The 26579-nt window shown below is 50.6% G+C and overlaps 1 protein-coding gene across 1 annotated transcript in view; it reads right to left on the bottom strand.

Moving 5' to 3' along the window:
* Nucleotides 1–19675, bottom strand: part of ABCA5 (ATP binding cassette subfamily A member 5) — a gene marked incomplete at its 5' end in the record, with an annotated part of 31979 nt that extends 12304 nt beyond the window's left edge. Inside the window, 20 exons of the mRNA XM_082492253.1 lie at nt 281–414; nt 1650–1819; nt 2075–2276; nt 3283–3402; nt 5470–5609; nt 5855–5945; nt 6119–6257; nt 7056–7175; nt 7459–7634; nt 7882–7992; nt 8542–8600; nt 10181–10349; nt 11195–11342; nt 11706–11894; nt 13335–13476; nt 15088–15317; nt 15930–16027; nt 17156–17314; nt 18626–18830; nt 19571–19675. Of these exons, the coding sequence (XP_082348379.1) occupies nt 281–414; nt 1650–1819; nt 2075–2276; nt 3283–3402; nt 5470–5609; nt 5855–5945; nt 6119–6257; nt 7056–7175; nt 7459–7634; nt 7882–7992; nt 8542–8600; nt 10181–10349; nt 11195–11342; nt 11706–11894; nt 13335–13476; nt 15088–15317; nt 15930–16027; nt 17156–17314; nt 18626–18830; nt 19571–19675 (2907 nt within the window). The remainder of the gene's footprint in view (nt 1–280; nt 415–1649; nt 1820–2074; nt 2277–3282; nt 3403–5469; nt 5610–5854; nt 5946–6118; nt 6258–7055; nt 7176–7458; nt 7635–7881; nt 7993–8541; nt 8601–10180; nt 10350–11194; nt 11343–11705; nt 11895–13334; nt 13477–15087; nt 15318–15929; nt 16028–17155; nt 17315–18625; nt 18831–19570) is intronic.
* Between the last annotated feature and the right edge of the window lie 6904 nt (nt 19676–26579).

Below are 26579 nucleotides of genomic sequence, written 5' to 3' on the forward strand. Positions count from 1 at the left end.
ATTTCCCCGCAAGCATACAAAAAGCCAAAAGAAGAAAGGGGGATGGAAGTTTTATTAGCCTGCCATAATTATCATTATGGAAGAACGTTTACTTTGGTAACAGTTCCGTTCTGTTAATACAAGGCCTCTTTGCAGGCCTCTTGTATGAGCAATGTTATATGAAATCATTTGACGATAGGACTCTTTATGTGCCTTTCGGGCAGGAGCAGAGCAAAGCCAACCCCTAAGCAGCCGCCCCTCTGCCCTCGGGGACGCGGCCCGGCCCGCCGCCGCGTCTCACCTGTCTGGACTGAAGGTCAAACACGTTTAGAGCCGCGCTGTGAGGTGCGGCCGAGACGTAATCGCTGTCATTGAACATCTCCAAGAGTACGTTCATGCTCCCGAGAGAGCGGACAATGCCGTCGATATCCGATTCTGGTGTACGACAGAGAAAACAACATGAAGCCGGTGAAGGGCCTCGCAAACAAATCCTATGAAGAGCGGCTGAAGGAGCCGGGACTGTTTGGTTTGAGGAGGAGGAGGCTGAGGGGAGACCTCATCACTCTCTACAACTATTTGAAAGGGCACTGTAGAGAGGTTGGTGCCGGTCTCTTCTCACAGGTAATTAATGACAGAACGAGAGGGAATGGCTTCAGGCTCCACCAGGGTAGATTCAGACTGAACATTAGGAAAGAATTTTTCACAGAAAGGGTGGTGGGGCATTGGAATAGACTGCCCAGGGAGGTGGTTGAGTCACCATCCCTGGATGTGTTTGAGACGTTTAGATGTGGTGTTGGGGGATATGGCATAGGGGAGAACTTTGTAGGGTAGGGTAGATGGTTGGACTCGATGATCCCAAGGGTCTCTTCCAACCTAGACAATTCTATGATTACTCATCCCCCGCTTGGACCACTTCGCGCACAATTATCAATGCTTTTCCACTGATATAACCCCACAATGAGAGAGCACCGCTTCCTTACACGTGCCCACCAAAAAGAATCCTCCGCTATTCTGAACAACGGGAATGTTTTTATTTCGGCTTCCCACTCCAAAGCATTCCAGACAATTGTTTGGTTATATTGTGCAATGAATTTGTGCAAGTCAAATGCAGCAGCGAAGAAGCGGAGCTGCCGACGAGCATTAGCAGCGTCCTCCACGTCTCAGCCGAACAGAGAGCAGGGCACCAGTGGCACGTCGATACAGTGTCCGGAGAAACTAAGTTGTATTAAGCCCAAATTCCCGACAGCTCAAACAGACGCTCGGTTCTATTGCCCAGATCGCTGCTGCGCAACTTTTAAAACATCCTACGTTGAAACGAAAAGGAATTGTCCAAAACGCTTTGTAGCGGGAGTTTAACGTTGAAGGATCTAAGTGTCTCCCCACCCAGTTCCTTCACAGGGGTCATCTCTCCGTCTCGAGACAGAGCGAGCACAAGGCTGCCAGACACAGGAGGAGGAGGAGGAACTGCGAACCAAAGCCTACGGCACAAAGGACGCTCACTCTCTGCCATCTGCGGGTACTTGGAAACTCTCCGTTCGGGTAAATTTCAAGGAAAAAGCCTGTCCCCAATCCCAGAAGTAGCACACACCATCTTTCCCCACCATGTGAAACGCTACGTGGGAGCGTGGTGGAGACAGGAGCTCTCCCGCGGAGCGCCTCTGCTCTCCTACCTGTGGAGTTCTGCAGCAGGAGACGGCTCCTGTACTTGTGATAGTCCTCTCCGGGCTTCAGCAAGTACAGGTCTGGGGAAAGCCTGATAGCAGCTACAGAATTTTTGATGATGTGGTGTATGAAAAACAATAAAATCTGAACGACAAGAAAAATCAGAAAAAGCAACAACCTGAAAGAAAGAAAAAAGTTTTGTTTTCGTTAAAATTTAGCGAAAGCCAACCCGGTTTACGTGCATGTTATTAAAACATTTCCCTCATCCCCCAAAAGTATGTATTCAGCAGTAACGCGTAGCTTTGTACTTATTTTTTTTTAAATGTAACTATGGGAAAAAAAAATAAATTAATCGCCCGCTGCCGTTTCCCTAGTGTCATTCAGACCACTTTTGAGAATTTTGCATACAAAATGAGAAAGCCCCAATACTTACATAACTCTCACGCATTTATTTTCCCGCTTGAGACTAAGGAAATGAACTTTCGCTACGGTGGAAACCTGCTTCTTCCAGAGGGCCGTGTTGCTCATCGCTGGCGCCTTCGTCTCCGAGAGCATCAGGAGGCTCTGCTCCATATCGTCAAAGGACTTTGTATCCATTTCATCCTGCACTTGCTGGGAATTGAACACGCTATAATCTGGAAAAGGAGAGGGTAAAACCTGACAAATTCGCCGCTCTGTCAGAGTTACGGGGTTTGGAATGGCACGGCTGGGGAAAGCCGGGCGGCCGCCGGTGCCTGCCCCTCGCTATGGCAGAAGCCACCTCACCTCATCCCCATCTCTCAACTTAACCTCAAGGACACCGATCGACCCCAAAGCCCCGAATCACCCGCGCAGCAGACGCTTAAGGCAGACGATACAAACTTCTGCCGCTCAAAAGGTGCGGCCTGCCCCAGTTTCATACCAGTAGCCTTTGTACCACCTGTGTTATTCGGTACCGGTACATTCAGCTGTTAAACCCTCTGACAGCCACCCAAAAGCTTTGCCGAGCAGCACAGTTTACTAGTCCATATCACAACGGGAGCTCTGGAAAGATTAAGGTAGTTTAAACCGTTCAAAGTTGACATCAAAAGAAGAACTGATTCATTCTGGGGTCATATCAAGCGGTCCCAATTCTTCATTTCAATTGGAAGTTAATTTAAAGGGGGGGAAGAAAGACAAGTTCAGCTTCTTCAGCCTTAAGGGTGGGCTACTCATGCTACTGTTCACGCAGAAGGCTGGAAACGAATTTTATACTGCGCATTTACAGTTCCTTGAAAATAAGCTCCATTAGAAAAATAAAGCCCCTTCTAAAAAGCTAGCCATACAAAGGGCAATTGTAAAGCAGCGGATGAAAAACCGGACGAAGAATTAATTGCTGCAGAGACAGACAGTAAAAAGCTTTTCCCCCAGATCCTCCCAGAATCACTCCGCACCCGACTCGTTGCTTTTGTCTGTTTTTCATGTTAAATATTTCAAAAGCCTGGAATGCCACGCGACCGAAGGAGCCCCACGCTGCTGGATGTAGCGGTCCGCGAGAGGCTGTTTTATTCTCACCTCCATAGCAAAACTCCTTCTGCAGTGATGGGGCACGGACAATTCTACCCTAATTAAGACTAAATCAAATACGAGGGAAAGCAGGAAAACAGCCACGGTCCATCCCACCTGCTTGATCGATCTCTGCCTCAACTTCCAGCTTCAGATAGACATCCTCCAGCGTCGTCATGGAAACGCCGTAGGTGATAACGCCCAAATGGGAATGAGTGTCCAGGTCGGAAAACAAACCTAGAGACAGAAGGGAAACCTACCGGTTGCTCTGAACCAGCGTTACATCATCTTCCTCAGAGACCTTCAAGCACATCAGAAGCATCCCTAAAGCCTTCTGCAGGGTAGAAAAAGCAGGTAACGTGCAAATAGGGTTGATTAATTATGAAGACACGGGTCATGGCTTGAGGACCAAGGTTGGGATAAGCTCCTTCCAGCACAAAACTTTTCAACCTCTGTGGTCAGGTGTGGGAAACGTGGTGTGTTTTCCCAAAGCTGTAGTGTTTATGAAAACCACCTCAGCATCTTGTGGCCAGCAGGGGGAGGGAGGTCATCCCCCTGGTGATGCCGCATCTGGAGCACTGTGTCCAGTTTGGGGCTCCCCGGTTCCACAAGGACAGGGAACTGCTGGAGAGGGTCCAGCAAAGGGCTACGGAGATGATGAGGGGATTAGAACATCTCTCCTATGAGGACAGGCTGAGGGACGTGGGGGCTTTTTAGTCTGGAGAACAGAAGACTGAGGGGGGATCTTCTCAACGCTCATCAATCCCCAAAGGGCAGGTGCCGGGGGATGGGAACAGTCTGTTTCCAGTGGTGCCCAGTGACAGGACAAGAGGGAACGGGCACAAACGTGACCATGGGCAGTTCCATCTCAACCTGAGGAGGGACTTCTCTCCTGTGCGGGCGGCAGAGCACTGGCACAGCTGCCCAGAGAGGGGGGGAGTCTCCCCCTCTGGAGCCATTCCAAACCCGCCTGGAGGTGTCCTGTGCCACTGCTGGAGGTGCCCCTGCTCTGACGGGGGGTGGCACTGGGGGGGCTCCAGAGGGCCCTCCCAGCCCTGACCAGTCTGTGATCCTAAAGCTCCGGGCTGCCTCCTGGCTGCCTGCGAGAGCCCCTCTCCTGGAAACATCACACTCGGCGACAGCTCATCCTACCTAGGTCCCTGCCCAGGGACAAAGAGGTTTTACAAATAAAACCACTGAGTATTTTTTTTTTTTTGATCTATAGATACACAACCAGATGTGCAAAGGCGGGATAACTGGGCAGGGGATCCTGCACGGCACGCGTAGCGTGGAGACCAAAAAGATGTTCAGAGTGAGAGCACTCATTAGCACATTAGCTCATTAGCACATTAGCTCATTAGCATAAAAAAATGCTACTGGGCTCTTGCCAGTCCTATGAAGCGAAGGACTTGAAGAAAACGAGGCGCTTCAGAGCCAAGGTCACACTGAAGGGAAACGCAAACGCGTAAAAAGGGAAGAGCAGTTGGGTACCCAACGATGCTCATCACATCTCTGTGATTTCTTCTGCCCCATCAGCTGAGGCGTGTTCCTAACTGCGGCTTCTCCTTAAAATAGTTTGGGGGAATAGGTCCAATCTTGCATAGAGACGCCTGTTTTTCAAAAGTACACACAGTGGCTGCTAGAGGAAAAGCTAATAAATTATTAACTGGTTAAAGGCAATGGGGGAAAAAAGCATTTATGAAATATGAGCCGTGTTTGCATCGGTATTGATTCTGCCTTTAGCTTTCCACACGGCGCAAAGGACACACTGTTTCTTCTATTTTCTCCGGGGAGATGAACAAGCAGCGCGGCGTCGGACTGCTCAGATAATTGCTGCCATCTAGTGAAACCCACACATCTGCTCCACGCTCCCTCTCACCAGGGAATTTTAAGGCAGTGACACAACGCTCTTTGCGTCAACAAGGGGGACTGACTGCTATCGGCGGCCAGCCCCGCTCATTAAAACACTCTGCAAGCAGACGATGCTTCTGCAGGACTGGGGGATTCTCGGGCAGAAGGGTCTCTTCACCCTCCTGCCAAAGGCATCTCCCACCACTCCCTGCCGGGTACCCACGTCCCTCCTGACCCACCGCAACCCCCTTGGAGGAGGCGAGGAGGTCCTCGCTCGCCTGAGAAAGACCTCGCCAACCGACCATCAGCCAAATCACGGCCAAACAATGAATAGGTATAAAACCACCTAAGTGCAGAAGTGACAATTTGACACAAATTGCAGGCGACGGCCGCGCTCGACGGCTTCCTCTCCCGCGGCCGTTCCACTCCGCAGCACCACAAAACCATCCCTACCTGCAAACTTGTCCATGTCCTTGAGCGGCAGCGTGTAGACGAGCTGCTCGTCGTTCTCCTGGATCAGGCTGGCTGCGGGTATGTGCTGTCTTATCAGCGAGGTCGTAGCTTCCGTGTTGCAATAGGCATCGATGTGCATACTGAGAAAACACGCAGGGAAAAAATAAATAAAATAAAATAAAATAATCGGGGTTGTAAAGCTTGCCTTCCCCCGTACGCCCGCATCGGAACTAGCAGGCAGCAGAGCATCAAACATGCAGTACAAAGGTGATAAAAGGTTCTTTTTCGGGGGGGAGCAGGGGATGCCATCTTACAGATTTCAACAGAAAACAATAAAAAAAAAGATACGTGATGTCACCTAACAGGTATCACACAGGAAGAATACCTCAAGCGGTAGCCGATTCCCCATTTGCTTTTGAGAAAGAGAGAAGATCCAAGGCATTTTAACATCCCTTGAGAAATCACAGCTTTGCGATCTAGAAAGGAAAAAAAAAAAAGGAAAAAAAGAGGACTGTCAATTTGCTCCCCCAAGCCAGCTATATATTTCAAATAAAGGCATATACCATGGTCAGAGAAGCGTCACTTTTTGCTCTGTCGCTCGGGGACTGGGTCCCCGGGGCGGTACCCAGAGGGTCGTGGCAGGACTCACCGGCGAGGATATCCGCCTCGTCCATGAAGTGGGTACTGAAAACGGTCACGCGATTCGCTTTTCTGTTTTTCAGGAGGTTCCAGACGATGTGCCGCGAACACGGATCCATACCCGCCGTCGGCTCATCCAGCAGCAAAACCTTTGTGCAAAAACAAGCAGCGCTTGCAAAGGCGCATCCACGTGCAAGGTACTGCCCTCAGGAGATCCCACCTAAGTAACAGGGCTGGTTGTTTAAGCCTCCTAATTTGTCCTTTAAAAAAAAAAAATATCGGAAATATCCCAGGGGAAGCAAGGCAGCTGCCTTCACTATGCTTTGAATAAATTCATCTCCTGTTGTGACAAATGGAAAAATCATATAGTACGTTAATGCCATAGTCTGTTTTATTCTGTTTCGAATACAATCACGCTTATTCACTCCTTTCGGTAAGGGATGGTTAAATATACACACACGCTTTTAAAAATCCCAGCGAACTGTCACACGCATCATTTTTAAATACAGCTCTAAAAGCAGTTCCCATTCCTACAGGCCAGAAATAATAGATCAGTAACGCAAAAGAGCTCTCCGGCTCTCCGGCTCCGTCCCCACTCCAAGCGCCGGCATGGCTTTGCCAGGAAAGTCCCCGACAGTTTCACTGTTGGGAGTTAAACGTCACCTGCCAGAGACAACATCGAACTTGTCACGCTATTTACTTCACAAAGAGATCAAATCCTGAGCTGCCGCCGTTCCCGAAGCCACTAACATCCTCAAGCATCGGGCTACTGAAGTGACTTTATAATTGTTTAAACCATAAATGAAGAAGACGACAGCAACAGATGCTGGCAGGGACAATTTCTGCGTCTCACACGTTATTATACGCGTCAGTCGGTTGCGACGAGAGACATCACACCGCGGGTGTGCTGGTGAGGGCCAAGTCGGGATGGCCTCGGGCACACTCACCTTCGGGTTCCCCAGAACAGCAACGCCCACCGACAGCCGCCTTTTCTGCCCCCCGCTTAATTTTTTAGCTTGGTTGTCTCTGATAGGCTGCATATCCAAATCCAACAGCACTTTCTGCACCTTTAAAACACAAGAAACACATTTATTGTTTAAAAAAAAAAAAAAATTACAATTTTTTTTTTTTTTTTTAGGCAGACTATTAACAATTCACATTCAAATTAACTGTTCTTAATTCACAGCGTATTCTGTACGTGACCCGCCCACCCTGCTAACGAACGCGTCCATGCAGAGCGGCGCCCTGAGCTCCAGCAAACCCGACGAATTAAAAGGCGTCTCCGAACAGGAATGTCAGGATTTAAAAAGTTTCGTGAGCGTTTTTTTTTTCGTGCCCGGCTCGACTGACCTCTTGTATCAAATCATTCTGGGGGATTCCTTTAATCGCAGCAAATATGGAGAGGTTCTCCTCCACAGTTAATATATCGAAGTGTATGTCGGACTGGGGGCACACCCCCGCTATCTGTCGCACCTCAAGCATTTCATCGATTTCGGAGACTTTGTGCCCATAGACAGAGGCAAACCCTAAAATAAATAAATAAATAGAGAGATAAATAAATAAATAAATGAATAGAGAAATAAATAAATGCCAGGAGCAATCAACCGAGAGGTTTTTTTTACAGGCAGAGAGCAGGTTAACGCGGACACGAATCTAAAGCAGATGTTATCCAGAGAAAGATTTGGTGCATCCCGAAATACCCCTGGGGGTGAACAGCTTCGGTTTTTCCGCAGCAGGGTACCCCCCAAACCTCCCACCGGCGGAGACGCTCACCGTCCGTCGGCGGACACAGCCCGCAAAGGATGTTCATCAGCGTCGTCTTCCCGGTCCCGCTGTGCCCGAGCAGAGCCGTGATCTGACCTTCGTAGATGTCGAAGGATAAATCTGGTCCCCGAGGCAGAGGAGAAAGAGGAGACGTTAGCGACGCGCTCGCGCCACCCGGAGCCGGCTCCTACCGCAGCGGTAAATTCAAATACTGACATATGGGGTATGCATTTCCGCTCTGCTCCGAGGGACACCTTACCTCCAGCGCCCCGGCACCGCACTGCACCGCACCGCCGGGGCTGGGACCATCCCCGCGGGGTGGCGGCGTTTAAAAGCCACGTGGGGAAACGAGATGAAAAGATGGGGGAGACGGGGCGGGGAAGAGCATATCGCTAACGACACGGGCAGAGGAGGAATAACGAGGAGGATGCCAGCAGGCTTTCTCTTAGGGGTGGAAGCGCTCCTCTTTTTGGGGTGCCATTTTAAAAGGAGAGCACTGCCAAAGCGGTGAGAGAAGACACGCACGAGCCCAGCCGGCATTCATGCTCCAAGGTCCCACCCCGCTAAAAGAAACCCAAAAGCCCAAACTGAAACCCAACAGATCACTCCACAGTTCAGCTATTGCTCCTCTGCGCCTGGTAAGCAGCTAGAAAGCTAAAATGTTCTTACTTCTGAGAGCCTCCACAGTTTCCCCCTTTTTCCTGAATGTTTTCTGAACACAGCTGATTCTGAAAAAAGACACGTCATTTTATAAACTATTTTAGGACCTTTTTACGTCATTTTGAATGATCACCACTCGGCAACAGTCACAACACGACAACCATGCTAAAGTGACACTAGACGCGTTAATGACCAGTAGAGGCCAGTTAAGAGACAGCGCTTCTTGTCCCACACCTTAGTCCATCTCCAGCCCGGTATGAGAAAGCTTTTTCTGGTCACCTTCTAAGGTATTTCCTATGATGACAAACCAAATTATTTCAAATCTGTGTTTCTTTCGCATGGTAGACCGATGCAGTAGAGGTTTCCCACGCTAGAAGAGGGCACGGCTGCTCCCCAGTGATTTCACAACACAACAGAAGACTCAACAGACACGATATGGAAAAGAGGCATTAGTACAGCAGACACCAAAGATGGGATTCCTGACAGCTCTTTGGCCAAAGGAAGCAGGTATCTTTCTCTCCAAGAAAGGTAAAAGCCTCCCTTCCAGCCCTGCTGTTCTTCAAAATGAAAGACCCCAACCAGTTTATCTGCAGGCAGCGCGGGAAGGACGGGGTTTGGAAGCCTGGCCACCCTCAAAACGAGGATGAGGAGTGGATTCCAGGCGTGAGTAGCGGAGGGGAGAACTGGGTATGAAAGAAAACAAAACCCGTGTGCGTAAAGATGACAAGATAGCAGGAAAATGACGGAGAGCGGGTGGCAGGATGCTATGGGAAGGGTCCAGGGTGGATGAACGATGCAGAAACGGGCACAATGGTCTCATGTGAACATCAGGATTAAAACTGGACCCTTCAACCTATGGCAGATGCCCAAAGAGAGGTGGGTAGCGCGGACAACACAAGACCCGTTCTGGTCACAAAGCTCAAATAATTATTTGAGACGGGTGGAGCCAACCAGGAGGAGCGAAGACGCAGAGTTCCTCAACTCGCAGCAGGCTGCGCCGCTGGAAGCGATGGAAACCAGGGCGAAAAGGAACACGTTGAACATAATATCTGAGCCCCACTAAAAAAAACACGACAGTCCAGATGCAAGACGGCAGGTGACACAAAAGGCAACGCGCAAGACAACAGCACGGCCATCTGTTTTTTGGTTTTGTTTCACCCTCTTAGATCCAGCAGCTGGGTAAAGCCACCACGAAGTTCTCCTCTGGTCTACGGAGAACACAACAGCCTTCGCACGAACCTGGAATTCAGCTTTTTCTCCTCAAACGCAGAAAACGAAACCCTCCCAGAAGAGTAGGCGGTTCAACATCTGCAACCGCTTACGCCTCTCGTGGCCTCAGCGAAACTGAGGGAATGGAAAAGCGGCCGCTTTTGAGAGGACTCCAACTGGAGCAACGCAATCCCCGACCAAACCCTTCCTTTAAGCCCAGTGATTTATCCTCGGAGAACATCCATGTCGTCCACGATGGGGCTTCACTGCAAGCGGAAAGCGGCCGCGCCGTGGGCGCGGGGCACTCTCTGCAATGCATACCATATGCTATTTGAACGCGACCATTGGAGAAACGAGAGCGATTTTCAAGTTACACGTCAAAACGTCAGGGACCCGGGTGAGCTGCTACACCGCGCGCGGGGCAGGGCGGGAATCGTACCTGATGGCTTCTTTCCCCTGAAATTCGGAAGGCACAGGTTCAACTATCTCACTGAAGCTTAAACTGCCGTTGACGCTGCTCTCGTATAACTCCTTGTAATTTTTTCTGTGCTTTGACCAAAACGAGGGCTTCATAAAGAAAAATGGCGTGCGGCGGAGTCCAAACTCCCCTGGGTAACAGAGGGAAAAAAAGGCAACTTTTTTTGTTGTTGTACCCGCAACATTACAAAAACTGTCGTATAAGTACATAACCGCAGGTGTTCCTCAGCCTTTGGGTTTCAGCTGTAAAAGCCGTGAGCCATCCCGCCAAAGCTCCGGGAGCAGCCCACCCCCCCTGTTCCAGAGGGACGTCATCGGCCCAGTTTACATTATCCGCAGTTAAGGCACAGTTCCCACCAACGCTGCTGGTGGGTTCCAGTCTTGCTAAGCATTCACATACACGTGCAAATCTCTTCCTCTGCGAGAGAAATCCCCAGCGCGGAGAGACCAGAAACACCGGCGATGGAACGCCGGAGAGAGCAGAGGCAAAGGCAACCGAAGGGCTCAACGAGGCAAAGGGAACCGAAGGGCTCAACGAGACATTAGTCGCGAGATTAACAACTTTGTCCTACGTCTCATGTTAAACCACCGCCGTCACGAGGACGGGTCTGGAACCGGCAGAGCACTCTTCAATTCTCAACCCCGTAAGAACAAGTTGCCAAGGCTGAGGCACGGGTTAACCCAGTAAAGCCGCTTTTCCTTTAGAAAGAGGGAAACGAAGTTTAGCTCCGGCGTACCCAAAGGCCGTCGATTCTAAACATGCCAACACCCCTCCTCACATCCCACAGCTTTAAACACAATATACGTTATTTCAGCTAAAAGCATTCTGAGTCACAGCGTGGAACAGATTGGCGAACAGCATCGTCTCCCTTTTCCCCACAGTTGGAATTAAGTCCGAAACGCCACCAGGCTCAGGGCTTCGGGAACTGGGTGACGCCGCCGGGACAGTTCCGCTCAGTTTTTCTCGTGAACGTACCTGGGATAACCTGATCGAGGTAGACAGCCACCAGCAGATAAAATACGCTATCCAGCACCAATAAAATCAGGGAGATAAAGAGCGGGTAAGGACCGCGATTTAGATTCGGAAACGTCGCGCCGTCTTCATAATCTTCCAGATGCATGACCTGCCGACAAACAGGGCACAGGGAGGTGTTACACACCGTCCCCGTCCCACACGGCCGCACGGCGCAGAACTTGGCAACAGGAGGAAAAAAAAAAAATAAAAAAAACAACACAAACCAAAAAAGTGACTGAGATCACAGCGACAAACACGAAGAATAATTTTTTGACGGCGCATTGTGTTTCGCTTGATATTAAATCGCCATGGGAAGCGATGAAAATTGGCATTTCCCCCTCCCCACCGTCACCAGTTTATTTTAAAAAAATAGATATATATTTAAGAATATGTACATCAGTACCCATCTGAAAACGACGCGGGACAAATGAGCGCGATGAGGTCGCCGTGGGAGGGGCAGAAGGTTATTTACCTGCGCGACGCCGATCAAGAAGCTGCACTGACACAGAGGGCTGAAAATCCACACGAAGGACTTGGGGAAATCTTCCAGCAGGACAATATTAAGGCCCACAAAACCAAAAGCCAACGTCGCCAAGAACTCCACTATACCCACGTGCTTTGACTTCTTAAATAGAGGCGTCAGCATAAGCGCAAAGAAAACCTAAGGACAGATTAAAAAAACCATAAGAAGGTACTATATTAAATACTACTAATAATACAGGGTATAGGAAAGCTAAAGGAAAAAGAGCGCAGTTTCAGTTTTGCCTCTGATAATCGTATCGTTTTCTTGGTATAGTCCCTGCAGCATTCACCCAGGTCCCACCCTTACAAACTGAGCGTCGGGAGGGACAGTTTCCCAAAGATGCCCAGTGACAGAGCGCCGAAAAAAAAAGCTATAAAAGAAAAAGAAGGCGCGGTACGGCTGAGGGCGCACGTACGCGCTGGTTAGCGCGCCTTCTGGAAACGAGAGGCAGTAAACCAACTAACTATTTCTGCACTGGCTGCTTATGGACTCAGACAAGCAATTTGCCGTGTAAATTAATCCTCTGACCCTTAATTAGGGTTTTAACATTACACTACATAGCAAGAGCAAATGTTTAGAAGAGGGCATGGGATGAGGTTCAACAAGGCCAAGTGTCGGGTCCTGCACTTGGGTCACACCAACCCCATGCAGCGCTACAGACTGGGGGCGGAGCGGCTCGAAAGCTGCCTGGCAGAGAAGGCCCTGGGGGTGTTGGTGGACCACCGGCTGAGCATGAGCCAGCAGTGTGCCCAGGCAGCCAAGAAGGCCAACACCATCCTGGCCTGCATCAGGAATAGTGTGGTGAGCCGGACTAGGGAAGTCATCATCCCCCTGTACTCGGCACTGGTGAGGCCTCACCTCGAGTACTGTGTTCAGTTTTGGGCCCCTCACTACAAAAAGGACACTGAGGTGTTGGAGCGTGTCCAGAGAAGGGCTACAAAGCTGGTGAGGGGTCTGGAGGACAAACCTTATGAGGAACGACTGAGGGATCTGGGGTTGTTTAGCCTGGAGAAGAGGAGGCTGAGGGGAGACCTTATCACCCTCTACAACTACCTGAAAGGAGGTTTTAGAGAGATGGGAGCTGACCTCTTCTCCCTGGCGACAAGTGATAGGACGAGAGGAAATGGGTTCAAGTTATGCCAGGGCAGGTTTAGATTGGATATTAGGAAGCATTTTTTCACTGAAAGGGTTATTAAACATTGGAATAGGCTGCCCAGAGAGGTGGTGGATTCACCATCCCTGGAGGTGTTTAAGAAAAGGGTAGATGAGGTGCTTAGGGACATGGTTTAGGAGTGGTGGTGTTTTTATCAGGGTAGGTTAACGGTTGGACTTGATGATCTTAAAGGTCCCTTCCAACCTCACTAATTCTATGGAAAAAAAAAAAAAAAAAAAAAACCACCCCAAATCCTGGGGATGGGGACGGGATAGGTAAGACACCCACCACCCTTCGGTCCTACAGAACCTACGGCTGTTCCAAACGCTTTGGTAGAGAGAACAAGACCAGATGGGGAGGAAAAAAAAACCAACACCAACCCCTGGGGTGGGATGGCGGAATTCAACAAGAGCAGGAATACTTACTGAAGAGATGCCATACAGGAAAAACAGGAGAAATATGACGAAGGCACTGCTCTGGGGAAAGAGGGAAGAGGCCGTTGCAATCACCGCCATAAGAATGGACATGACAAAAATCAGGCTCACGTAGAGCAGCACCCAAGAAAGCCTAGGAGCAAAGGGAGGGAAAAAGAAAAAAAAAAAAGAACAGAAAGCAGGCGATATAAATCCCCAGCCTCAATTATTCACACACAAGAATAGCTAAAAACGACCGTTCTTTAATATTCCAGACAGCTGCACCCAAGGACGGGCTTGCAACAAAACAAGAGCTCCCAAATAAACAGAGCTCTTGTAAACATCCCTGTAATTGTTCCAGGCATTAGAGCACACGCATCAATACCCACGGCATCAAAGATACACAATTAGATGATTCATGATTTTTTTATTTTTTTTTTTTAACTTGCATAATTAATTCCCTGGCATAACCAAAAGAGGGTAACTGAGTAGTAAGTTTCAATAATTAAAGAAATTCTATTTAAAATTTAATACACTAGTCACTCCAGTAGCTGGGCAGGGTAATAAAATCCTTTTCTTTTTAAAAACAGAGCTGCAAGCCTGTGAGCAATCCTAACCTCAGGAAACAAAGGCCGTCTGTGTACAGGTAGTAAAAAAATGACGTATTTTCCTCAGAAGAAGAAGTTGCTGAGTTATATTCAGCGGCCCATCAAAGCTGCATTACCAGCGCGCCTTTGCGGATCGCTCCCGTTTCACGCTGGGAAAAGCAAAATGATTTTCTCCAGAGCAAAGACGCTCAACGCTGACGTGCCGGTGGGGAGAGCGGAGCAGCGCTGCGGGTGAAAGACTCCGCGGAATAAGATTTGCCACCGAGGACAAACGGAACTGACTGCCAGAAAAGAGCTCGGGTGCAGAAATAAAACAAAACCAAACCAAACCGGAAAAAAAAAATAAAAAAAATAAAATACGCCAGACAGGCCCAGCTGCCTGTTAGGCTGCAGCAGGGAAAGACGCTAAAACGCTGTCGGCTGCTGCGGCGAAGGGCAAAGCCAAACCCGTTTTTATCTCTGCGACTATCAATGGTTTCAAATTAGTACATCCTCTCACTCGGGGAAAAAAAAAAAAAAAAAAAATCATTATATTGCACAGGACAATTTCCATCACGGTAAGGAAATAAATTAAAACCTGTTGCTTAAACTGCTCTGTCGTGTTAAAATTACAGAGTGAGATTCATTTAATTACCGGGGGGAGGGAAACGGCTGCTAAGCTCCCGGGGGGAGAGTGGGGGTTACCTGTCAAGCCTCCAGGAAAGGGGGTACTGAGCCAAAAACGCTTAGAAACAATAAAAACAAACTACATCAATATCCCACACATCACCGCGTTTAATCCCTCCAAGTCTGGTGTAACCTTCCATGCATAAGTGCAACAGTCTAACTCTGGTATTTACTTATTAAAATATTCCTATTGTCATGACACCGCAAATATCTCTACGGTAGATTGTACAGAATATCTCATTTTAGGCTACTTTCAGCTAATCAGAATGAAAACAATTAAAAACCTGGAGGATGGGATAGAGGAGTTCTCCTAGAAAGTGTTATTATTTTTTCATATTTCTTTTAGAAAGTGTTATTATTTTTTCATATTTCTTTTAGAAAGTGTTATTATTTTTTCATATTTCTTTTAGAAAGTGTTATTTTTTTTTTTAATATTTCTTCATATATTTTATACTTTTTTTTATAAACAACGGGTTATACCACTCACATACCAAAAGGCGGTGTCATGAAGTCCCAGTATTTTTAGGAACTCCTTCAACTTCCTCTCCTTTTCCGCCACGATGTGAATTGCCAGGTAGTACCCAAACGGCGAGAAAGCGATCACCAGGTAAATCAAAATGATCGCACGAGGGAAATTATCTATTTCCACCACCGCGGCCTCTCCCATAACCATTGCTCTCGTCAGCTGAAGCTGTTCCCAAACCGACTGGTTGGTCTTCAGCTGGAGGTGAGAGAAGGAAGAGTTATTTTTGCATCGTTCCCCATTTTCAGCCCATCCCACCCAGTGGCAGCGGAGCTCAGCGCCGGCTCCGTCCCCCCTGATGGGGAGAGACCTGGAGCTCCCGAAACCTCGCCGGCCCCAAACCCCAGTCCAAAACCACGGGAATCGGAGAACATCAATGAACGATTTTGGAATTCCCGTCTCCTGAACGGATGAGACGCGCTCTCACCGCGAGCGGCGCGACGGGAGAGAAGTGGGGACAAATACCGACGATAAAATAGGAAATCAAATTCCGCGGCTCCTTTCGGTACCGCATCTTAAATAGCATTTTGGGGGGAGCGCTGTCGAGGCTTCGTGTGGTCACGACTGCTGCTCGTTTGGACACAAATGAAGACAAACTTCCGCGTTACTCGAGAGGACAAGAACACTTTTGTACGAAATACGGCAAAACACACGTGAAATAATCTGCCGTCTCGGCGGACGCGCACCGATTTTTGATAAGGCATTTTACACAATTAACGGACGCCACAAAAGCACTCCAAGCCGAGGCAGCGCAGGGGTTGGAACCGCCGGGGTTTTATTGCGTTGTTTTTTTTTTTCCTCCCGATTTACCTGTATAATTGCAGCATCGATGCAGGCTTGCAGAGCCGTGAATCCCGAGCTCCAGTACGTTACCGACTCACACCCTTTCCGCAAGTTGGAGCAACTGGCTGCGGAATAAAGCGAGGCACTTCAAACCGCGAAACGCCAGAGCTCCGGCAGTCCCGTCCCTCGCGGAAAGACGGTGCAGCTTGAGGCCACCCCTTAGAAACGCTGGGAAGAACCTCCGAAAACCAATATACGCAACATCAGGCCAAAAAAAACCCCAAAACCAAAAAAAACAAAGACAAAAAAAAATTAAAAAAAAAACAACCAAACAACAAACAAAAACCCCAAACGAGAGAAGGAAAAAAGGAAGGAAGAAGGAAGAAGGAAGAAGGAAGAAGGAAGAAGGAAGAAGAAGAAAGGAAGAAGGAAGAAGGAAAGAAGGAAGGAAGAAGGAAGGAAGGAAGAAGGAAGAAGGAAGAAGGAAGAAGGAAGAAGGAAGAAGGAAGAAGGAAGAAGGAAGAAGGAAAAAGGAAGAAGGAAGAAGGAAGAAGGAAGAAGGAAGAAGGAAGAAGGAAGAAGGAAGAAGGAAGAAGGAAGAAGGAAGAAGGAAAGAAGGAAGAAGGAAGAAGGAAGAAGGAAGAAGAAGAAGGAAGAAGGAAGAAGGAAGAAGGAAGAAGGAAGAAGGAAGAAGGAAGAAGGAAGAAGGAAGAAGAAGAAGGAAGAAGGAAGAAGGAAGAAGGAAGAAGGAAGAAGGAAGAAGGAAGAAGGAAAAAGGAAAGGAAGAAGGAAAAAGGAAGGAAAAAGGAAGGAAGAAGGAAAAAGGAAGAAGGAAGAAGAAGAAGGAAGAAGGAAGAAGGAAGAAGGAAGAAGGAAGAAGGAAGAAGGAAGAAGGAAGAAGGAAGAAGGAAGAAGGAAGGAAGGAAGAAGGAAGAAGGAAGAAGGAAAAAAAAAGAAAAAAAAGAAAAAAGAAAAAAAAGAAAAAAAAGAAAAAAAGAAAAAGAAAAAAAAGAAAAAAAAAAGAAAAAAAAGAAAAAAGAAAAAAGAAAAAAAAGAAAAAGAAAAAAGAAAAAAGAAAAAAAAAGAAAAAAGAAAAAAGAAAAAAAAGAAAAAAAGAAAAAAGAAAAAAAGAAAGAAAAAGAAAGAAAGAAAGAAAAGAAAAAAAAAGAAAAAAAAAGAAAGAAAAAGAAGAAAGTAGGTCTGCTTTTTCAGTTTATCCCTTTCCGGATACACAGCAGAGCGCACACATTTACCTCTGGATTCCATATAAATGGAAGACATAGCGACGGTATCGGGAAACCTCAGCTGGTAGGAGAGGGCATCGCTGAACACTACGCCCACAAAGTTGGAGGGCTTGAAAGCACTGGCCTCCTGCAGCTCCTCTGCGCTTAGGTACTCCTCTGTGATGATGCCTGCGGGGCAGAAGAAATCACCCCTCGATTTCGGCATCAGCACAGCAGGGGAAAAAAAAAAAAAAACCAAACCAAAACCCAAACCCCGTGCAACAGTTTTAAAGAAGCATCGTGTTAATCGTGAAGGATTTATTCGGTTTTGGAGATAGATGTGTGTATATATATTAAATAATAATAATAATAATAATCAACAACAATAATAATAAATAAATAATAATAATAATAATAATAAAATAATAATAATATAGGGTTCTATTTTTTGTCCCAGTGAAGGAACTGTTCTCCTGAAGCGAACCCTGTGGGAGTGCGGCTCACCAGTGGGTAATTCAAATTTTCCCCCCGAGTCTTCCCCTTCCCCCCCCCCCCAATTTTTTGCTGCTCCAACAGCTTCCGTGCCCCAACCCGCTGCCAGCCTACCCCAGAGTTCATTCTCCAGCACCAGCGCTTTTCAAGGAGGGCGGATTAACTGGCGCAGAGGGTGATATATATGAAAAAGTGGTATTTTGCCACCGGTTTTGGCAGAGGACGGGAGGAAGATGGGCTGCGAAGGCAGAAAGCGGCACCGTTTGCTCAAAGCAGCCGAGGGCGCCCGAAAGGAAAATGCAGATATCGCGTTGGGCTGTTTCTCCGCGGTACCTTTGAAGTACGCATAGCACAGGGAAGAGAGTCGGATACCAAACTAAAAATACATCAGAGTGGTTTTGGAGAGAGAAGTTCCCGCTAGATGTGTCAGCTGTGCGGGCACGGCACTTAAAAAAAGAAAAGAATTTTTTTTTTTAAAAAAAAAAAAAAAAAAAAAAGGCGCTTTCAAAAGGTGACACGATGGTATACGGGAATCAGCATTTTAAATAAATAAATTTAAAAAAATGTTGTTTTGCTAGTAATAGCAGGATAGAAAACGCCACCTAGTACATTTGCAGGACAGCATCGTCTCCGGAACGCGCCCCAGGATGTCACAGCATAAGCGGTACTTTGCCCCAGAGCTGCTCAGGGGCTTTTCGTACTTTGCATTTGGGTCCCCCCGAAACCTTTCCTGCAGCCACACAACACGTGTTGGCCCCAACAGGGGAACGGGAACCACTTTGAGACAGCAGTGCCAGAACAAAGAAAAAAAAAAAAAAACAAAAAACAAAAAAAAAAAACCACCCAAAACTAAATGCCTTCACAGTCTGTTCTCTATCTGTGATGGAAAAAAAATGTTGGTTTTTTTTCCTCCCTCAGCCGCGGCGACGGCGAGTTCCCTCTTCAAACACAAACCACAGCGCGAGACGCGCTCGGAAAAAAAAAAAAACCCGCTCAGGTCGTGAATACCGTCTTCGAAGTTATCGAAAGCCACTTTCTTCATGATTTCTCGTGCCATCGGGGTGGGCGGTGTGTACCCGATGACAAAATTCACCAGCACGGAGGTGTCCAGAGCGCCCAGGTTGGTGTTGGCCACTTCCCCGTATTTCCTGTGCGGGTGCATCATGCTCATCAGAATCAGCCAAAACAAGAAAAAGAGTGGGAAAAGGACCTCCTGCGCAAAGAAAGAATAGGGAAATTTCATAAAAAAAAAAAAAAATCCGAAAACGTCCCGGAGCAGTTGGGGAAACAAAAAAATTTCCCAACGTTTCTCTCGGTTACGCACGGCTTAAAAGGCGGGACCGCGGCTTTCATCACTTGGCTGCAAAGTTCCCCGCAAAGTTTCCGACGCGACAGTAATTTTAACGCCTACTCCTACTCCGGCAGCGAGGCAGGGCCGGAATCGCGCGCAGCCGTCGCCTAAGAAGCCATTTTAAGGCGCAAAGGGATAATTCTACAGGCTTTAAATATTGGCACACTGTCGCGATTTGGAAAGCAGCGAAACACAAACCAGGAACCGTTCAGTAAGTTCAGCTGAGCTGAACCTCTCCTTCACCTCCAAATTCACCTTAAACGATCCCACACGTCACCTACGCACAGGGCGAAACTGCCAGAAAAGAGAAAAATCTTTTGGAGAGGTCTAATCCCGCTCTACCGCACTGTTACGGGTGCAAATGGTTTTAAAAGCGCACTAAGACCGCGCTATTAATTCCCGGAGGTTTTCCTGGATAAAGCCTTACACCTGAGGATCTATTTTCAACCGAAGGATCGCACCGTCTGAAACAGCCTATTTTTGCAACCCAAAATTCAGAGCCGACCTTGAAGCTTCAGAATATAATAAAGCCGAGCGTTGCCTCCGACTCGGGATGCGCTCCGACGCGGAATAAGGCAGCGGTGAACAGGCGCTCCGCTTACCTGAACGCTGCTTTTTTTAGTCCTACACTTAATAAGACAGTTCTTGAATAAGAGAGCTCTGGTTTGCCTCCAGACCCCTGCTTCTCTTGGAGCCGCCGGTGCCATTTTCCGAGACTAGTTTGTTTAAGACAAAATAGAGAAAAGAAAAAGAAATCCGTATGGAATGAAAAAAAAAAAAAAAAAAAATTAATTGAAAAAGCAGAAGCCCGGCAGCATTCAGCGCGTCGTATTTATATAATTTCATATAGATGATTTATAGATTTTTTTTTTTTTTTTTTTTCAGTTTTTGCATGCTTTTAATGCCTTCCGGTACACGTGCTAGATGGCCGGTACACGAAGAAATCGGCAGCACTCATTTCCAAGGAGAGCTGGGGACGCCGGCGGGGAAAGCCCTCGGGATGCCACCGCAGCGCTCCGTCGCCCAGGGGCGGGCTGAGCTCTGCGCCCCCCCCCCCTCCCCAGGGCTCGGGCTAACCTGGGCTTATTTTCATTTTGCTACACAGAAATTACAAACCACGGTATTGATCCCGGGGCAGAATCCCCGTGCCCATCGCAGCCCGCCCGCCCCACGCGCCCGCCCCCACCTCACCCCCGGCAAAGCGTTCGATTTACCGCGAGTAACCCCTTTCCCCGCTCTGGAGCGGATCCAACGCTACTTATTTTTCTCAATTTACCTTCTCGCGAGGGCAGCCTGCGCACCGCAGCGGTGCGAAACATAAGCTTTGGGGGGGGAGGGAAAAAAAAAAAAACCAAAAACCAACAAAATAATAATTAAAATTGAAAAATGCTCTCCCAGGAGGCAGCACCCCGTTCCACCAAGACGTACCTGGTGAGGGACGGCAGGTTGGGGACCCACCAGGTTTTTATCCCCCGGTTTTGCCACCACCTCGCTGTCGGAGCTTCGGAGTCACTGGTCAACGTCCATCCCGCCGCGTCTCCTCACCTGGGAAGGTGACGTACCACCGTGAGCGGCTCAGCAGAGACAGCGGGAGACGCAGCGCGGGTCCGCGTGCCACCGCCCCTTCCCGCTCCCCCACCGCTCCGGCCGCCTCCGGCGATGCCCACGTCCCACGGGTGAACAACCGGGTCATTTCTCAACGTTTCGGCCAAAACACGGTGCAGATTTTGAGAAAGCGTCCATATCCCAGGTTTTACAGCTCCCAGCACTTATCCCAAAAGCCGACTGATGTTTTTGGTGGCTGCGTATTCCGAGCAGCTCCGCGGCAGGACCTGGTTTCTCCGTTATCTGTTAGACAGCACGTGGCTCCAGCTTCCTTCCCCAGCTGCATTTTAATATGGAAATCTATTTTTGGAGTACAGACATCATTTAACTACAGAAACGCACGAGGCTGCTCAGATGTCAGCACCGCTGCTGTGAGCCGAGCTCCAAGAACTTCAAACACCCCGAGGGCTTCTGGAGAGCCGGCGCGATCACAGCCGCGTTTCTCGGGGTGTAGGAGGGCCGAGAGGCGCCCACTGCCCCCCCCGCCCCCCCTTCGCCGGTCACTGGGACCCCCAGGAGCCACAGGCAGCACAGGACTGCGAGCAAAGCCGTGGGAAGAGATCCCACCCACAGCCTGGAGGGCTTCCGATAAAAGCTACTCCCAAAATAAAGCAAAATATTTCTTTTTTTTTCCTTTGATCAAAAAAAAAAAAACAAAACCCACAAAATGCTTAATAACTAATTCTTGCGGGAAAAACGTGCACAACTCCTCTGGATATTTTCAAGCAAGGGCTGCTTCAGCATCATCGAACGGTTTGGGTCAGAAGGGACCTTGAAGATCATCCAGTGCCACCCCCTGCCCTGGGCAGGGCCACCTCCCCCCAGCCCAGGTTGCTCCCAGCCCCATCCAACCCGGCCTTGAACACCCCCAGGGATGGGGCAGCCACAGCTTCTCGGGGCACCCTGCGCCAGGGGCTCACTGCCCTCACAGGAAAGAATTTCTTCCTAATATCTCATGTAAATCTGTCCTCTTCCAGTTTGAAGCCATTCCCCCTCCTCCTATCACTCCATGCCCGTGTAAAAAGTCCCTCCCCGGCTCTCCTGTACCCCTTTAGGCACTGGAAGGGGCTCTGAGGTCTCCCCGGAGCCTTCTCTTCTCCAGGCTGACCCCCCCCCAACTCTCTCAGCCCGTCAATGTCGAAACGACAGCAGAGCGTTTTAAAACTAATCAAGAGCAGCAGCTATTGCTTACAGGTCGTAAAACAAACAAAAAAAAACCCCGTACCGGGCTTCTCCCCTCTGCTCACCGCGTGCCCTGCGAAGCACTGGGACCGCCACCGCCTGCGGTCAGGAGCGGATTTGCGGAGCTCTGACAAGCGGCGACGCTGCACGGCGGTCCCTGAGGAACACCACGCCACCGCGGCAAACCCCTTCCCTCGGTCACACTCCTCTCCTTACTTGAAACCCAGAAATTTGGCAAAGCTGGTTTAATCAGATTCAACCACTAACGCCAGTTACTCTGTCTTTAATTCTTTTCTATCCAGTTATAAAAAAAAAAAACAAAACTCAACCCAGTAATACTTCCACATCTTCGCTGGAACGCTTCCACGCTTTAATTCCCATCACCTAGGTTGGCAGAAGGGTCAGGATAAGAATGTTAATTAATTTCTTGATATTACACCTGCCAGCTCCACATAAGCTGATGAAGCTACATAACACACAATGAAGAACACTGAAGAAGAATCACTTGAATGGTGAATGATTCTATCTATCTGGGCAAAAAAAAACCCCAAACCTTCCTAGAAACTCCAGATGAGGAAAACGAACACGCAGGCTCAACAGAAAAAGCAGCTGCCATGACATTTAATTGAGTAATAGTGGAAAAAATGAGAATACTCTTAACCTGCGACAGCCCCCCCCCCCCCCCAGTTTAGCCGCTTCCTCGTGATCTTGCACCGACAGGAGAAGCGGCTGAAACAAAATTCTGGTGGGCGTCTCTATCAAAGCAATCAATCGCAAGGAAATTACTGGTTTTGTATCTAATTCCACATCGGAGATGCCGGTGCATCCCCACAGCGGGGAAATCACCATCTGATGATACTTAGGAAGACTCCCCTCGCTGCCCCAGCCAGCGACCCGACAACCGTCTTTAGGGGTCAGCTGATGTGATTTAGTGCTGCACATCACATTTCCCTTGTTTTTTAAGCTAAAAAAAAAAAAAACAAAACAAAACAACCACAAACCCACAAAAAAAAAAGGGGGGCGGTGAGCCTCAGCTAAATGAGCTGTGGCTTGAGGAAAAAAAAAAAAAATATCCCAACTTATCAGCGAGCAACACCTGCAGAAAGATTAAAACAATACGATTATTGATCCTGCTGCAAGGAGACCACGGCCTAAATGACGCTTCAGAAAAGCTCTTGATGCGCTTTTTACTGGTTGTGGGAAAATAAGGGAAGATCGGCGAGGGGGACGGTAACCACGCTCGAGCGACCCACACCCGGCGCCGTGGGCAACACATTCATCACGCCAACGGCCGTTCAGCCTCGCGTGCTCGCACGAACATCCCGCGCTTGGGTAACGGATGGACTCGGGGACGCCTCATCGTGAGATCGCTGCCTTTTTCTTGAAGATGATCAAAGCACAGTGGGAAACTGCGCCTGTTTGAGCCCCTGAAACGCGGGCGGGGACGGGGAGCGCGGGCGCTCGCCCTTTCGCTCGCTGCCACGCGCTGTCCCCGCGTCCCCGCTCCGCGTCCCCGTGCGGATGCTGCTCCGGAGGTCCCGCGGGCCGTGGGGCAGCGAGATTAAATGTGTTCTTTGCCTTTCATCCGTGGTTTTTGCGGTTGTTCCCGCATCCTGCCCGCGTCGGCTCGCGCGCTGGCCTTAAATTATTTAAGCTAAATGCTTTATTTATGCGGTTTTAAAAACGGGTGGAATTTTCCTCCATATCTGAATCCCAGGGGGGAAAAGCCACCTCTCGGGCTGCCCAGTGCCAGCTGCAGACCCCGGCCCCCCAAACCCAGCCTTAGTTAACCGCAGCCTAACGAAGGAACAGCGGGATGGGCTCTTTCCCGCACAGCCCCCCCATCCCCCCGACATCCTACATCCCGCATCTCCCCCCCCCCCACATCCCGCATAACCCCCACGTCCCTTATCCCGCATCCCCCCCCCCCCCCCCCCACATCCTGTATCCCGCACCCCCCATCCCGCACCCCCCGCATCCTGCATCCCCCTCCTCCCCATCCCGCCCCATCGCTCCCCGGGGACCCCCCCCCTCCCCGCGGGTCCCTAACTGCAGGCGATGGGGGGGGGGGCGGACACCCCCTTCGGCTTCCCATTCCTCCCTTTTTCTTCTCTCCCCCCCCCCTTCAAACGTCGGTTTCTCACCATTTTTCCGCCCGGCCACGAAAACCGTAATAAATCCATAAATAAATAACTCCGGAGTCGTGACGCGCACCCACAGGTACAGCAAAACTCCTCCTCTTCCTCTCCCTTATTTCTTCCCCTTCCCGTTTTACACACCTCGGGGGGGGGGGGGGGAACGGGGGACACGGACACACGGACACACATCCCCCCCCCCCCCCCCCCCCCCGGTACAGCAGCCGGTCCCCACCTCCACCCGCAGCGGGGGGCGGTCGGTGGTCCCCGTATCCCCCCCGCCCCCGCCCGGTCCCGGCGCTCACCGGCCCCGCTGCGCTCCGCCGCGCTGCGCTGCCGCGGGGGGACGCAGAGCGCGGGGCTGCACCGCCCCCCCAAACCCCCCCCTCCGCTCTGCGCCGGGGCGGAGCGGGGCGGGGGCGGGGCGGGGCGGAGCGGGGCGGGGCGGGGCGGGGCTGCCCCCCGCTCCCCCACCCCCTCCCCGCCCATCGCCGCCGGCACCGGGCGGGGCCGCAGCTCCGGGGATCCCCCATCCCACCCCCCACCACCACCACCGCCGGGGACCACTCCCCACTCCCCGGACCCCCCCCCCCATTCCTGGTGACCCGTCCCACTCCCGAGGACCCCCTTCATTCCCAGGGATCCCCCATCCCGGTGACCCCCCCACACCCCCGGGGACCGCTCCCCACTCGCTGGAACTCCCCCACGGCACTCCCGGGGACCCCCCCACTGGCGGGAACCCCCCCCCAACTCCGTCCCCGGGGACCACTCCCCATTCCCAGGGACCCCACCCATTCCCGAGGACGCCCCATCCCGGGGACCCCCTCCACACTCCCGGGGATTCCTCCCCAGTCCCGGGGAACCCTCATCCTGGTGACGTCCCCACTCGCGGGGACCCCCCCCATTCCCGAGGACCCCTCCATTCCCGGTGACACCCACCTCTGGGGACCCCTCCCCACTCCTGGGGACCCCCCATCCCCCGGGGACCCCCCCCCCAATCGCGGGGACTCCACCCCACCCCTGGGGACCCCTCCATCCCCGGGGGACCCCTGCATTCCCCGGGATCCCTTCCCTTCCCTAAGGACCCTCCATCCCAGCCCTTCCCCCCCAATCCCAGGGACCCCCCATCCCACGGACACCCCCCATCCCAGGGAACCTCCCGCTCCCGGGAACCCCCCACTGCCAGGACACCGCCCCCCTCCCTTCCCACTCGCCTCCCAGCATGGCCTCGCCGGGGAGCGGAGGAAAAGGGTGGGAAGTGGGATCCGCCTGGATACACCCAGCGCCGCTGGTCCCCGCCGGCAGCCGGAAGGTCGCCAGTATTTTATTGCATTACCCAAAATAGAATTAAAGCATAGAAAATGCCGCCTCGAATACAAACACTGAATTCCCATCATTTACGTGGCGGGGTCCCCACCTCGGTGCGGGATGTTTCCCACCAAGTTATTCCCCCTCCGCCCAGCGTTCCCATCACCCTCCGGCTGGGCCCTTCACCTTAGCCCGCGACCGGCTGACAAGTGGGATGTGATCAAAACCACTTCATTATCCCGTTCCCATCTCCCGCCTCCCAACGAGGAGAGCATCTGTCCTTCGCGTGGTGGCCAGCCCAGCCCACACCGTGGCAGGCTGCGAGCGCAATCCGACGTGCTCGTTTTCCTAAACGCCTCCTGCGAGACGCTGGGAAAGAGCCGAGCGGCAAACGAGACCCGGAGGTGTCGCTGAGCGTCTGGAGTCCTGCGGCGGGGACGCTGTGTGGGTGCTCGGGAGGAAACCACGCGGCTCCTCGTGCTCCGCCGAGGACCAACTGGTCGGGTTCCCGCGGGGGAGCGCAGCCGCTTGACGGAGCAGCGATGGACATTCCGTGGCCGAGTGGGTTTTGCGCACCTGAGGAGCTGCACCAGCACCGTGCGTGCCGGCGCTGACGCGCGGCTCCGGAACAACAGCGGGGACTCAACATTTTCACCTGGAAAACTGAGAGCGGGAGACTGGGTCAGCATCCCGAAGAAAGAAAAATGGGTCTCAAAGCACAGTATTAAGTGGAAAGAGTGGTGCAGACGAGGAGGTATCACGGCCGTGCAGAAGACTTTCCTTTCACACCTTCACCTGCGGCGGTGGTTGGAAACACCCCGGATTCACACCCCCGCTCTGGTCCCAGTGCCCTCGTTAGGCTCAGGCACCGTTTGCTGCAGCCCCAGAGCAGCAGAAACCCTGTGGGCCAACGCAGCGGCGCTCCGAGCAGCGGGTTTTGGGGAGGAGGTTTTGGGGAGGAGGTTTTGGGGAGGAGGCTGTTTCCACCAGGTGCCCCCCGCGAGCGGTGCAGCCCCGCAGCGGTGGGTCCAGGCTTCTTCAGTTACCCCACGTACAGAAAATGATCAAATCCCACCCGATCTTTATGCTAGGGGAAAAAACCCCAACAATCCCGCTGTCAGAAAGGCTTGCTTTAACTGGAAACTTTCTTTTTTTTTCATTAGTTTCCACCGTAACAAAGATAAAAGTACTCTAATTAAATAATGCCCTTTAGTTTTGCCTAATGAATACTGAGTAAATAAAACGGCGTAACTTGAGCTTCAATAAAAAAAACCAAACCCCAAAACTTCTTATCTTCATCCATCTAACGTTAAATAGAATAGAAGCCCGTCTGGGGCTGAATTCTTCTGGTCACTTTGATGTTTGTTGCGGTCTCTGTTTA

This window comes from Vanellus vanellus (genome assembly GCF_965231255.1).
Source record: "Vanellus vanellus genome assembly, chromosome: 17".
Classification (NCBI taxonomy): Eukaryota; Metazoa; Chordata; class Aves; order Charadriiformes; family Charadriidae; genus Vanellus; species Vanellus vanellus.